This window comes from Kogia breviceps, chromosome 14, assembly GCF_026419965.1.
Source record: "Kogia breviceps isolate mKogBre1 chromosome 14, mKogBre1 haplotype 1, whole genome shotgun sequence".
NCBI classification, from domain to species: Eukaryota; Metazoa; Chordata; class Mammalia; order Artiodactyla; family Physeteridae; genus Kogia; species Kogia breviceps.
This window is the reverse complement of record NC_081323.1, coordinates 12,044,461-12,059,283: the sequence shown is the minus strand read 5'-3', so window position 1 is coordinate 12,059,283 and position 14,823 is coordinate 12,044,461. Positions and strand designations below refer to the sequence as shown.

General features: G+C 38.2%; 1 protein-coding gene across 1 annotated transcript in view; it reads left to right on the top strand.

Moving 5' to 3' along the window:
• The window catches only part of CSE1L (chromosome segregation 1 like), a 41,634-nt gene that overhangs the window by 19,506 nt on the left and 7,305 nt on the right, over positions 1 to 14,823 (top strand). Inside the window, exons 8-16 of the mRNA XM_059036034.2 lie at positions 261 to 353; positions 2,401 to 2,568; positions 2,673 to 2,802; positions 3,653 to 3,718; positions 4,141 to 4,343; positions 4,812 to 4,896; positions 6,831 to 6,892; positions 12,967 to 13,103; positions 14,245 to 14,348. Coding sequence (XP_058892017.2) covers positions 261 to 353; positions 2,401 to 2,568; positions 2,673 to 2,802; positions 3,653 to 3,718; positions 4,141 to 4,343; positions 4,812 to 4,896; positions 6,831 to 6,892; positions 12,967 to 13,103; positions 14,245 to 14,348 — 1,048 coding nt within the window. The remainder of the gene's footprint in view (positions 1 to 260; positions 354 to 2,400; positions 2,569 to 2,672; positions 2,803 to 3,652; positions 3,719 to 4,140; positions 4,344 to 4,811; positions 4,897 to 6,830; positions 6,893 to 12,966; positions 13,104 to 14,244; positions 14,349 to 14,823) is intronic.

The following is a 14,823-nucleotide window of genomic DNA, read 5'->3' as shown; positions in this document are numbered from 1 at the left end:
AAGTAGCTTTACAGTGGGACAGGAACAGGTGGCATCATTTGTGGTTGAAAGCTTACCGAGACAGAGTGAGAATGGCTTACTCATCTGCCAGACCTAGCTGGAGCAGAGAATTCTTGTCAAAATAGGTATCCATTGTCTCAGCTGAGAAATGTGGGCTTGAGTCTATAGGCATGTGGAAAACATTTGGTGTGGTGGGGAAAACTTATTAAAATATAATAATTACTTCAACCAAAAGTCTCAAGTCACCATTTATTCTTTAGGATCTCCCTGAATTTTTTGAAGATAATATGGAAACTTGGATGAACAATTTTCATACCCTCTTGACATTAGATAATAAGCTTCTACAAACTGATGTAAGTATTATTTAAAATATTTCCCAAGTAGGCTTTTTTTTTTTTTTTTTTTTTTGCGGTACGCGGGCTTCTCACTGCTGTGGCCTCTCCCGTTGCGGAGCACAGGCTCCGGACACACAGGCTCAGCAGCCATGGCTCACGGGCCCAGCCGCTCCGCGGCATGTGGGATCCTCCCGGACCGGGGTACGAACCCACATACTCTGCATCAGCAGGTGGACTCTCAACCACTGCGCCACCAGGGAAGCCCTCAAGTAGGCTTTTTTAAAAGAATTATTTGAAATATAATGTTAAATGTCAATTATATCTCAATTTTTTTAATGTTAAAAAAATTATTTGAGTGCCCTCTGAGAACATTGGAGGGAGGATAATTGTAATGTGCAGAATTACCCTTCTTGTAGTCCTGACTTAAGTCACAATTTATAGATAAGGCTATTTTGTTACATTATTGAAAGTAAGGCCTCAAGAGTATTCACATTGTGAACATTTTATGAAATAGAAAATCATTTGTCAGTTGAAGATACTAAGAAAACTTAAACCTCTGTAATAATAGCCTCTTTTGAAAAAGTCATCTACAGTGTGGGAAAGAGGGGACATGAAAGTTCGTAACGTGTAAAAGTTTCTGATCTGAGTTTTGTAATATGTACTTTCAACATGTAGCACTCTGTTATTCATTTGCTTGTTTATTAATATATTTATGATTTACCTCTTTCTCAACAAACAAAAAACGTAAAAAGTAAAATATTAAGAATACTTCAACACCAGATAAAAATTACAGTTGGTGATGCAGATCTGTTTGGGTGGCATGCAGAGGGAGAGTCATTACTGTAGGTGTACAGCAAATTTTGTCTCAGATTTACACACAACAAGAAGCAACCAAAAAAAATAGAGTTCCAATAAAGTAATTCCTTCAGTTCACTAGGAAGAAACCACTCCCTCAGAAAACAAAGCTTGTCTTTACACTTAAGTCTAAAGGAAATTTTTCACATAGGATTCTTAAGGGAATTGTTTGCCCCTTTAAATGTGTCATCTCACTGTGTGACATCCCTTATATTTATGCCTTGAGGAGCTGTTCTTTTATCTCTTCTCAATTTGAGTTCTTTGGCACATAATATAGCTCAAAAAGTATTTGTGGATTGCTGTTATATGTAGTAAGCGTTATTATATCAGTCACTGTCATGGTTTCAGGTGGGGTTGGCAAACTTTTCCTATAAAGGTCCGGGTAGTAAATATATTTGGCTTTGTGGGCTGTACTCAACTCTGCAGTTGTAGTTGAAAGCAGCCATAGGCAATACTATAAATTGTACAAATGAAAACAAAGAATGTGTGTGGCTGGGTTTTAATAAAACTTTACTTCAGAAATTAGGCAGCAGGTTAACCCCTGCTTTAGGTTGTTCAACATTTTATAACCAGAATATTTTTTGTGAGAATGTTATAGCATTAGCTTATTGGGAAGAGAACACATTTTAATATATTTGAAATGAGAACCTTTTGGGAGATAGCAAGACTATGTTACAAAGGAAAATGTGATAGGATTTTTATTACTCAGGTTTTTGTAGGAATATATTATTTTTGATTTAATATGTAAATACTTTATAATTCAGCAACCAGAAGGAAAAGCTTTATTTATTTATTTATTTAAAATATTTATTTATGCATGCATGCATGCAACGCCAGGTCTTAGTTGAGGCACATGGACTTCTTGGTTGCGGCATGCACGCGGGATCTAGTTCCCCAAACGGGGATCCAACCCAGGCCCCCTGCATTGGGAGTGTGGAGTCTTACCACTGGATCACCAGGGAAGTCCTGAAAAGGCTTTATTTAACTTGAAAACTTTTGAGAACTGCTCTCATTGATTAATATATAAGAAGCATTTCATCTTGTATTTATTTGATAGACCAGGTGAATAAATTTACACTGACGTAGATGTAGTTCACAGCGCTTGGCTTTGATGTAAAATTTTTAAAGAGTTCAGGAATTACAGCTACTCTCCATGTTTACGATAGCGTTGAAGTTGTATGTTTGAGTTTTCCGTTTTCTCTTATGTGAGGATGAAGAGGAAGCAGGCTTATTGGAGCTCTTAAAATCCCAGATTTGTGATAATGCTGCACTCTATGCACAAAAATATGATGAAGAATTTCAGCGGTACCTGCCTCGTTTTGTCACAGCCATCTGGAATTTACTAGTTACAACAGGTCAAGAGGTTAAATATGACTTGGTAAGGTGACGGTGCGACAAATAATTAAGTCATCCCCTTCCCCCCATGAAATAAGTGGTTCAGTTTGCTCTTAAAAATATGCTTATTTTTGTGTTTTATTCCAGTTGGTAAGTAATGCGATTCAGTTTCTGGCTTCAGTTTGTGAGAGGCCTCACTATAAGAATCTGTTTGAGGACCAGAACACGCTGACGAGTATCTGTGAAAAGGTTATTGTGCCTAACATGGAGTTTAGAGGTAATTGTGGCAAAGTGTAAAGCTTTTTTAGGAGATTAATTAAAAATTAATTAAAGGCTTGTTTTTTAAAAGAGTATGTTAGTATAAATTTAAGAATTTAAGAAGTCTCTGTGTTGCTTTTTGTAACATATTCAGTCTAAGTTTTGTTGGATTTAGTATTTCACCAAGGCAGAAGCTATTTTTGAACAGTTGACTTGAGACAAGAAGTGATTGATAACTTTTAAATACAGAGTTGAAGCCCACCTAGTTTGTGCTTAAGGTTAAAATAGTCCTAAGAGTCTGTATTTGTACAAAATGTCTTTCTGGCAATTGGGAAGAGCAGTCATTAGATCAGTCAGTCAGGAACAAAATGAGGAAATAAAAGACAGTGTAACGTGGAGTTTTATTTCCTTTTCTTTTCTCATAAAACTATATGTAAAGGCCAGATCTTTAATCTGATACTGTCTGTCCTACTTGTTTTGGTGTTGAAATGACTATTTATGAAATAATGGTGATAGTAGTTGTTAGATTGTTTGTTTAATGTCCTTATCTGGCAGAATAACAAGTTGGCATCCCTAGATTGGTCTCCCAACACTTGAAGGTTGGTGATGAGGTCCAGTTCTGTGGATGTTCACATTAGAACAAGTGAGCCTATCTAGCAGCTGTATGAATTACCTATTACCTAATCTTTCAGGGTAGCGTTTGCTGCTCTGAGTAATGATTAAGAGCATATGAAGTAGTCATTTGTTGGGAAAGAACACTGCTGTAAAACATGGCAATTCCACATACTCTTCTGCACACTCAACTGTAAAGGAAGAATGACTTGCCACGTCTTTCAAGAGGTGATCTGAAATGTCATCTTGCTTTGTAGCTGCTGACGAAGAAGCCTTTGAAGATAATTCTGAGGAGTATATAAGAAGAGATTTGGAAGGATCTGGTGTGTATTTTGGTTTTTAGCTGTTGGTCTCTTAGCAAACCAGTTTTAAAGTTGCTTTCTTTCTAATAAATATGGGGAGGTAAGGGAGTCCTGATAAGTATGTCATTTCAGCTGGCTTTCATTGGAGAACTGTTTTCCTTCTTCAACTTGTACATGGTAAAAAGCAGCTCTTTATATGAGCTATATCAAAGTATCAGATGTTGAATTACTTGTCTTCTCTTTTTTATATACTTATTAGTGTTTATCATACTACTATGATCTTTCAGTTTCGTTCTCATTTTACATTTGTGGGGGGAATTTTTTTTTTTCCATTGTTTTTGTTGCTGTTAGCTCTCAGATGGCAGTTTGTTTTCTTATAAACTTGGTCAGTTGGTTGTTGGTGGTTTCTTTCTCCCATAATGTATTTCTCTTTGATTTTGTAGATATTGATACTAGACGCAGGGCTGCTTGTGATCTAGTAAGAGGATTATGCAAGTTTTTTGAGGGACCCGTGACAGGAATCTTCTCTGGTTATGTTAATTCCATGCTGCAGGAATATGCAAAAAATCCATCTGTCAACTGGAAACACAAAGATGCAGCCATTTACCTGGTGACGTCTTTGGCATCAAAAGCCCAAACCCAGAAGGTGAATCCTTTCAGTATATTTTTATTTCTAAAACATAGTTGTTGGTACCACAGAAGTCAAAAAGAAGTGATATATTTCTGATGATATAGCCTGCTCTGTTAGATAATGTGTTAGTTCTGATTAGAATTCATATTGTCTCCAAAGATGGCTTTATACTGATATATTAAGCAATTAAGTTTCTTATGGACCAGAAAATCAACAGGTGCTGCACTTGCTTCCTTAGCTGAGACTCAGTATATAAAACTTGCTGAACTTAAATTTAGCTGTTCTTTAATTTAGGGAAGTTTATTATCTATTAAAATAGTCTTATATGTAAGTAGTTTGTGTTTTGAAGTATTCGTTTCCATCTTTAACCTGGGTTTTCTAAAGCTGCCTAAATTTCCAGTGTGGTAAATAATTACATTATTTATAATAATATAATAAATAACATTTTTCATGTTATTTCACTGTTATGAATTTGTTTTTTAGCATGGAATTACACAAGCGAATGAACTTGTAAACCTGACTGAGTTCTTTGTGAATCACATTCTTCCTGATTTAAAAGCAGCTAATGGTGAGTTTTGTGAAATGTTTTTAGTACAGCTTACACTATATCTGCAATTTTTTTAAAATTTTATTTTAATTTTTTTTTTGCGGTACGTGGGCCGGGCCTCTCACTGTCGCAGTCTCTCCCGTACGGAGCATAGACTCCGCATGCGCAGGCTCAGCGGCCATGGCTCACCGGCCTATCTGCTCCGCGGCATGTGGGATCCTCCTGGACCGGGGCACAAACCCATGTCCCCCACATTGGCAGGTGGACTCTCAACCACTGTGCCACCAGGGAAGCCCTATACCTGCAATTAAAAAAAAAAAAAAAACACATTTATTTATTTATTTGTCTGCACCGGGTCTTAGTTGCAGCGTGCGGGATCTTTTAGTTGTGGCATATGGGATCTAGTTCCCTGACCAGGGATTGAACCCACGTCCCCTGCATTGGGAGCGCAAAGTCTTAGCTGCTGGACCACCAGGGAAGCCCCATACCTGCAATTTTTATTTGTATTTTTATATTAAACTACAAAATGAGTACCGTTACAGCTCTGTATCACCATAATACTGAAAATGGTGGCTCCTGTCCTTATTGCAGTTACTTTATTGGATAAAATCTCAAATGGTTGCCCCAGATCTTGCCCAGGTGAAATTAACTTTCCAGAAAGAAAATGTCTCTTTGTAGAAGGCAAACAGGAACAAGTGAGACTCAGTTGTCCCTGTATATTTCTAGTGTACATATAATAATGCACTAGAAATTATACTTTGGTGTTTGTTTTCCTTCTCATTTAAAAAATGAACTCTTGGGGGACTTCCCTGGTGGTTCAGTGGTTAAGAATCCGCCTGCCAATGCAGGGGACACGGGTTCGAGCCCTCACCCAGGAAGATCCCACATGCCCCGGAGCAGCTAAGCCCATGTGCCACAACAACTGAGCCTGCGCTCTAGAGCCCATGAGCCACAACTACTGAAGCCCGCATGCCAAGAGCCCGTGCTCCGCAACAAGAGAAGCCACTACAGTGAGAAACCCATGCACCACAACGAAGAGTAGCCCCCGCTTGCCGCCGCAACTAGAGAAATCCCGCGTGCAGCAGCAAAGACCCAATGCAGCCAAAAATAATTAATTAATTAATTTTTTTTTTTTTTTTTTTTCATGAACTCTTGGGGAATTCCTTGGCAGTCCTATGGTTGGGACTCCATGTTTCACTGCTTCACTGCCGGGGTTCAGTCCCTGGTCAGGGAACTAAGATCCCACAAGCTGCATGGCGACAAAGAAAATAAAAATAAAATATTGGGTTGGCCAAAAAGTTTATTTGGGTTTGTCCAGAATATGTTAAGGGACGAATGAACTTTTTGACTAACCCAATGAAACCAAAAAAAAAAAAAAAAAAAAAAAGAACCCTTAAAAATTGAAGTAAATTTTAAGTACTTGAAACTAATGGATACTTTCATATGTTTACAAAAATATGTTGATCAATAGATATTCTTCTAAAACTTTGTGGAAATTTTAAATACACTAATAGGTAGGGATAATATAAAGAACTTCCATGTTACTGTCATTCAGCTTCAGGAGCTTTTAACAATTGGCCGATATTTTATCCCTTTCACTAACTTCCCACTACTAGTGCAAGCTCATCTAGAGAGACTTGCTCTTGATTGAGAATAGCTTCAATTTTGGAAGAAGATACTATCGTTATTTCATGGTCCAAATCATTTTTGTTCAATTACATAAGTAACACACTTTCATTTGTAATGAAACTTTAAGGGGGAAAAAATAAAATTATTTATAAACTTGCCAGTATTAATAGCTGTGTAGTAGATCATTATATTATTAACTAAGCTTTAATTACTTGACATTTTGTTTACCAGAACCATGTTTTTAAAATCTGATAATGTTGTCACTAATTTGGGAGTTAATGGTCCTTAGCACTAAAATAACTGTGACTTTTTATTTTTTTTTATAGTGAATGAATTTCCTGTTCTTAAAGCTGATGGTATCAAATACATTATGATTTTTAGGAATCAAGTAAGTAGCTTTTCATTTATGTTATATGCCACTTAATCTCTTAAGAGTTTTATTGTATACTGGCTTCTCTTCCCTTCTACTGTGCAATGATATTCGATATCCACATCTGACAAAATTAACAATAACTCCTTGAACTTTAGGATTCCAGTAGAGACTGTCATACAGAGTGAAGTAAGTCAGAAAGAGAAAAACAAATATTGTATATTAACGCATAAATGTGGAATCCAGAAAAATGGTACAGATGAACCGGTTTGCAGGGCAGAAATAGAGACACAGATGTAGAGAACAAATGTATGGACACCAAGGGGGGAAAGCAGGGGTGGGGTGGGTGGGGTGAACTGGGAGATTGGGGTTGACTTATATACACTAATATGTATAAAATAGATAATAACCTGCTGTATAAAAAAATAAAATTTAAAAAAAATTTTTTAAATTTAAAAATAGGATGCCAGACCATAATTAATTTTCCTCAGTTTCTCTAAAATACTGTTTTATGGTGATTTTATTAAAATTCGGGATCCAAACAAGGTCTACACGTTGCTTATGGTTGATTATGTCTCATGTCTTCTAATTTACAACGGAGGGGTCCTTCTTCCCCCTTATTCATGTCATTTTTTGGAGAAACCAGTCATTTACCCGGCAGAGTTTCTTATTCTAGTTCTGGCTGATTGCATCCTCAGTCGTATGATTTACCTCTTCTTCCTCTGTTCCCTGTATTTCTAAATTGGTAAATCTGAGGGCTTGATTAGATTTTATTCCTCTGGTGGGTGGGGGGTGGCGAGAGTTTGTCACTGGTTTACTTTGCTTCATTTCACTAGGACACGTACAGTGTCTCATCCACTTTCAGTGATGCTAAGAGTGATCATTGACACATTGTTTAATTGAGATATAGGCAAACTAATATAATATTTACCATTTTTAAGTGTATACTTGTGTGGTTTTTAGTATGTTTATTCTTTTGTACAACCAACACCACTGCCTCATAGATTATTTAATTACCAACTTGAATGGGAAAAACAGGATAGATGTTTGTGTGTTTTTCCCCTGTGTCAGTTCAGAGTAATGAGTTTAAGTGCTTTACTAGCCTCCAGAGGACAAATGAGGGATTTTTTGACTCTCTCGTTGTTCCTTCTTTGGCCAGTAGGAGCCCCATTATGTAGGTTCCTGTGTCCTCTTGACATACACTTAGTAGCCTTTAACAGCTTCCCTTCTTCCATATATGACAGAATATTCCATGTTCATCTTGTACATTTCCCGCCCCAGACCTGAACTAGCCACACTTGAAGGTGGGAAATTTTATTTAGAGACCATAATCTAGGTGCTAGGGAAATTGGTTTTAGGCTTTTTCATAGGAGAGAGCCAGAAAATAAATAATATCAATATTATTACTAAAGTAATAGTGCTGAATGCTGTTTGATTTTGTGTTTTTTATATCCTTCGTATATTATCCTATTAGGCATGTATAGTCAAGAAATACTATGTTTAAAGCAACTTGAAATTATTCTTTGTGCATTTGTGCCATTAACTTGATAAATAATAAGATTCATCTGTTTGTGGGCTTTTGTTTTATTGGGGGGGGGGGCATGAGAAAGGCTACTTTACATACCTCCAAAGTCAGGCATGGTACATTCAGAAAGGTCTAGCTTTCCTCCCTGTTCCTTCTCTCTTCCTAAAAGTAACCATTTTTTTTTACCAAGTTTTGGTTTATGTTTCCATTAGTTAATTTTGAAAATATAACCTAATATTGTCCTAGACATATTTATGTATTTCCCCTCCTCCTACACAGAAGAGAGTGCTCAACACGCTGTTTTTCACTTCGGTGTTTTTTCTTTTTTGGCCATACCACGTGGTTTACAGGATCTTAGTTCCCCGACCAGGGATTGAACCCGAAAACTTGGGAGTCCTAACCACTGGACCACCAGGAAATTCTGACACCTTGCTTTTTTTCACTTAGTAAATCCTGGATGTCATTCCACGGTAGTATTTACACAGTTCCCTCTTTTTTTTTTTTTTTTTTTTTTTTTTTTAAATTTAAATAGCATAGTACTCTGCGTGGCTCTCCTGTGGTTTACTCAACCAGTCCCCCAAGAGGTAGATGGTTCTGGGTGTTTTCTAACTTTCACTATTTAAAATAATGCTAATTATTTGAAACAATAGCTTTGTATGTGTCACATAGTGTTTTTGCCATTGTAACTTTGAGATAGATTCCTAGAAGTGACATTACTAGATTAGAGGGTGAACTTATATGTAATTTTGCCAGATCTTGCCAAATCTCTATAGGGGTTGTATCATGTTGCATTTTTTTAAAAAAAGATAGCACCTATTTCCCCAAAGATGTTGGAATTTTGCCATTTTGCCAAACTCACAGATGTGAAATGGTATCTTATTGCAGTTTTACGTTGTATTTTTCTTAGAGTTTGAAAGCTAATCTTGCTGTTTATTTATTTATTCTTAGTTTTTATTGGAGTATAGTTGATTTACAATGTTGTGTCAAGTTTCAGGTGTACAGCAGAGTGAATCAGTTATACATATATCCATCCTTGAGATTCTTTTCCCATATAAGCCATTACAGAGTATTGAGTAGAGTTCCCTGTGCTCGACCGGAGGTCCTTGTTAGTTACCTATGTTATATGTATAGTAGTGGGTATGTGTCAGTGCCAGCCTTCCAATTTATCTCCCCCCCATCTTTCCATTTAAAGGGCCATTTTCATTTCTGCGAACTATCTGTTCCTATTTTTTGTCCATATTTCCATCTGATTGTTGGTCTTACTTTTTAGAAAACATGTTGTAATTTCCTTCTGATTATTATTATTTTTTAATGGTAGAAGACATTATTTCATCTACCTGTATATGTTCTCAGGCACGATCAATTTTATTGATTCCACTGGACCAATAAAAGCTAAAAGTCAGTCCAGCAAGTACACAGAGACTCTGGATCCACCCCCTCAAGTCACTGATGGAGTCTTTTGGTCACAACCCTTTCCTTGTTAAAGGTCTTCACAACAGCTCCCCAAACATGTTCAGAATCAAAATACCCTTCACATTTTTCATTTCTTGATTCATATATTTTCCAAATAGTTTGAACCCTGAATAAGAATTTGTGGATCATGAAGTATTTAGTTTTACAACATAAATCTCCTTTATAGAACTTTGTCTTCATATCATTCCCCGTTTTGATCAGTCACACTCAGGCTCCAGCCACCTGTAGCACTCTCAGCCAGAGAAAGGAAAACGGACCCACACCTGGGGCTGCCCCTTGTGCAGGCGTGCTCTGTTTCCCATGTTGGAAATACTGTGGGCATTTTTGAGCCACCAGTTATTCCACCATTAAGGTATCTGCTACTGTCTGTTTGAAGATCACAACAAAGAAATTTATTAACAGCCACCCCCCAGGGAAGACAGATAAATTCTATTAGTTCTGTCTACTTCAGGGCTGAATACCATTTTGACAGTTAGCTGTGATGGAGAAAGAGTGTAGCTTACATTTACTAAGTTTTTACTGTTAAGTACAGTGCTAATGCTTATGATGGAATCCCACCTCATTTGACTTACACACATTCAGTTATTGGGCCTCAGCAAAGAGAATGAAAGAGAAAACTTCCACCACCTGGTGCCTGTCAGTGAGCAGACCCCCCCCCCCCCCCGAGTGGACAGACTCCAATCTACTCTTCCCTCAGTGAGCCTCGTCTTTTTTTTTTAATTGAGAAATAATTGACATTAATTTCAGGTATACAACATAATGATTCATATTTGTATGTACTGTGAAATGATAACAGTAAAATCTAGTTAACATGTCACTATACACATGGACAGAATTTTTTTTCTGTTGATGAGAACTTCTCTGAGATCGGTTCTCTATATGCAGTATAGTGTTAACTGTAGTCACTGTACATTGCATCCTCATGACTTGTTTTGTAACTGGAAGTTTTTACCTTTTGACCCCTGTCACCCATTTCACCCACTCCCCGCCTCTGGCAACCACCAGTCTGTTCTCCGAAGGAGTTCGTTTTTCTGGTGGTTTCTTTTTTTTTTTTTTTTTTTTTTTTTTAAGGTTCCACATGTGAGATATGCGGTGTCTGTCTTTCTCCATTTCACTTAGTATAATGCCCTCAAGGTCCATACATATTGTTGCAAATGGCAAGATTTTCTTTTTTTTATGGCTGAATAACATTGCATCTGTGTGTGTGTGTGTGTGCGTGTGTGTGTGCGCGTGGGCACGTGTGCACTGCACACTTTCTTTATCCATTCATCCACTGATGGACACTTAAGTTGTTTCCAAATCTTGGCCATTGTTAATGCTGCCTATGAACTTGGGGGTGTGGATATCTTTTTTGAGTTAGTGTTTTTGTTTCCTTTGGATAAATAACCAGAAGTGGAATTGCTGGACCATATGGTAACTCTTTTTAATTTTTTGAGGGACCTCTGTACTTCTTTCCATACTGGCTGCATCAATATATGTTCCAACCAGCAGAGCCACTGGAGTTTTCTTGTCTTTGTGAGACTAGCCATTGTAACAGGTGTGAAGTGATACCACATTGTGGTTTTTTATTTGTATTTCCCTGAGGATTAGTGATGTCGAGCACCTTTTCATGTGCCTGTAGCCGTCTCTCTGTCTTCTTTGGGAAAATATTCAGGGGAATTCCCTGGTGGTCCAGGGGTTAGGAATCAGCGCTTTCACTGCTGGGGCCTGGGTTCAGTCCCTGGTCAGGGAATTAAGATCCTGCAAGCCATGCGGTGTGGCCCCCCAAAATAAGAAAAATATTATTCAGCTCCTCTGCTAAGTTAATTGGATTGTTTTTTGCTGTTTAGTTATATAATCCTTCTGATTCTTAACACTGTAAGTCACTTTAATTTTAGTGAGACAGACACAGTTCATCTTACTCCCTCCAATACCTCCACCAAATTACCCTGCAGCCATCTTGTAAATTATTTTTAACACACAAGCAGGAATAGAGAATAATTTAATGATACATAACCACCACAAATCTTAACTCCAGGCCATAATTACTTAAACCTGCACACACAGTGGAGGCACCCAGGGCACGCCCTCCCCATTCCCATTCTGTTCTCTTTCTCCCCAGAGATAATGAATGAATTCAGTGTAAGTGATTATTTATGGCTTTACACATTTGTTTCCACAGAAATTCTATAGTATTACCTAGGTTTAAGTTTTTTATTTATTTAAATGATACCATACTATAGGTATTGGTCTACATATCTAGTTTTCTTTTGTGCTTAACGTTGTTTTTAGTAGATGTGTTAGAGTTCATTTTTAATAGCTGTGTAGTATTCTATCATAAGAGTATGCCACAGTTTATTTCCTGTGGATGATTCTTCAGTTTCTTGATTTATACTTTTTATGTGTCTTCGACAGGTATCTACCAGGGTTACATGCAACCTTGTGAAGCTGTTCTGTTTTAAAGACTAAATGATACGCTAAAGTTTTAGAGGTTTTTAGTGAAGATTAGTATGCTTATGTTTATGCCATCACCCCCCCTTTTTTTTTTTTTTTTTTTTTTTTTTTTTTGTGGTATGCGGGCCTCACTGTTGTGGCCTCTCCCTTGCGGAGCACAGGCTCCGGACGCGCAGGCTCAGCGGCCACGGCTCACGGGCCCAGCCGCTCCGCGGCATGTGGGATCTTCCCAGACCGGGGCACGAACCCGTGTCCCCTGCATCGGCAGGCGGATTCTCAACCACTGCGCCACCAGGGAAGCCCACCCCCCCTTTTTTAAGGAGAGAAAATGAGGCACAAAGAGCTTGAATGACTTTTCTAAGAAATACTTGCTAGTGAAAAGTATGGTTCTAAGATTAATGAAATCTCTGCTTCTCCATGATATTATTATTTTACCCTAACCATAGTTTTATGCTCAGAGAAAGAGAATTGGAAAAGTGAGTGTGAGTTGAACCATTATGTGAAGGTAGAAGTTTTGATTCTTTGACCTGTATCATCTCCATTGTAATAGTGGCTGAAAAAAAAACATACTTTTTAGAATCAGCAAGTCGCTCTCTTACAGCTGTCTTTTACTCAAGATAGCATCAGTGAGTGACAGCATGTATATTGTTGTTTTTTTCAGGTACCAAAAGAGCATCTTTTAGTCTCTATTCCTCTCTTAATTAATCATCTTCAAGCTGAAAGTATTGTTGTTCATACTTACGCAGCACATGCTCTTGAGAGACTGTTTACTATGAGAGGGCCTAACAATGCCGCTCTGTAAGTATTTGATGCAATATATTTTTTCATCTTGGGGTGAAGACCATTCTGTACTGGTCAGAGATATCTCAGTATGTTCATAATTTCATTTAGTAGTTAGAAAAATAAGTGTGTATATTTTACTCGTTTATACTGTGCCTCATTCCAAAAGGATTTGAGACTGCGTGTGCCATAGACGACACATGATGACAGTGAAGTCGGAGCAAAGGAAAATAGCTGGGGTGTGAGGTTAATAAACAGAAATGTGTCAGAGGATCCTGTACAGTAGTTAAAGAAACTTGTGGATTTTATGTGGAGTCCTCTAGTGGCCAAGGCAAAGAGAGAAACTTGGTGAGTTAAAATGTCCATAATGTCCATGAGATTAAAATTAAAAGTTATTCAGAAGGCACCTCAGAAGTGGGCCTTTGTCAGGGGAACACTGTGTAGTGGCCCTGTTCACAGCAACGTCACGCAACAGCGTTATTTTCACCTGGCTGTTGTTTGTGATCTTATTTAGTGCTGAGACATGACACAGCTGAGTGAAAGTAATTCTCTAGGGTCCATGGCAGTAACTGCTGTGGCCTGATCCAAGGATAAAATGCAGAGGATAGGGTGGTCTGCATGTTTTTCAGGCCTTTTCTTCAACAGTGTTATTTCTTGAAACTGAGCTTTGGGTAAGAGATGGAAAACATTCTAGGTTCTTTTCTTCATCAAGAACTTGAAGTACAGATATGCTCAGTGGCCAATGAAGGGTTGAAAGGTTATCCTTTAGGCGAGTTCAGCCAGTACCTGTCTTCAGGCCCAGAATTTATGCAGAAAACAGTTCCGAACCTGCTCCACCTCCAGGAAAGCTCGCTGACTGAGAGTCCGGGCTCTGTTCTCGATGGTGACAGACGTGAACCAGGGGTGACCCCAACGGCCGTCGACGGTGTTGGGTTTGCCTGGTTTGGGGTTTAATTGTGTTTGGTCCCAGATATGCCTTCTTAGGAACTTAACATGTGTACCTATAAAAGCAGTATTTTCCTAAGCTGTCTGCCGGCTGTCGGTGGTGGGAGATGGCTCACTTTCATGCCAAGGAGTGTGATTTAGTAGTTGCGAAGGGTGTTCCAAAGTGACAAGCTCAAGAGTTGGTAGTGACTGAAAGCTGTTTTTTCATCTATAGCTTTACAGCTGCAGAAATCGCACCGTTTGTTGAGATTCTGCTAACAAACCTTTTCAAAGCTCTCACACTTCCTGGCTCTTCAGAAAATGAATATATTATGAAAGGTAGGCCGTTTTCCTGGTGTACAGACCATAAGTATCTAATCTCAGGCTACAGGGGTGGTAAACACTCTGAGTTGTACTTCAGGTTATGTAGTCTATGAACCAGATACTGTTTGTCAAGCATTAGGTAGGTTTAGATATTTTTAAATGAAAAATAGTTTAGTTTGTTGGTGTTTTCAGAAAAAATTTTACCCTAACTTGATATAGAACTCCTCTTACTAAAGAAAAGGTAGCAAACTCCTTTTTTCTTTTCCTAGGTTGACATTCTTGAGGGAAGATGAGCTCAGACAATGTTTATTGACGGCATGTTCTGCTAGGTCTTGGTGTGAAGCCTGGGTGCATTTGCTAGACCCTGCCTTCCTAGAAATACTGCCAAGGACACAGGCAGCTGTAACAATGTGCCAGGTGCTCCGTTAGGAGAGTGTCTTGGGAACGGCTCTGGGACAGTCTTAGTCTTACTGGCGCTTGCATTCCAAGA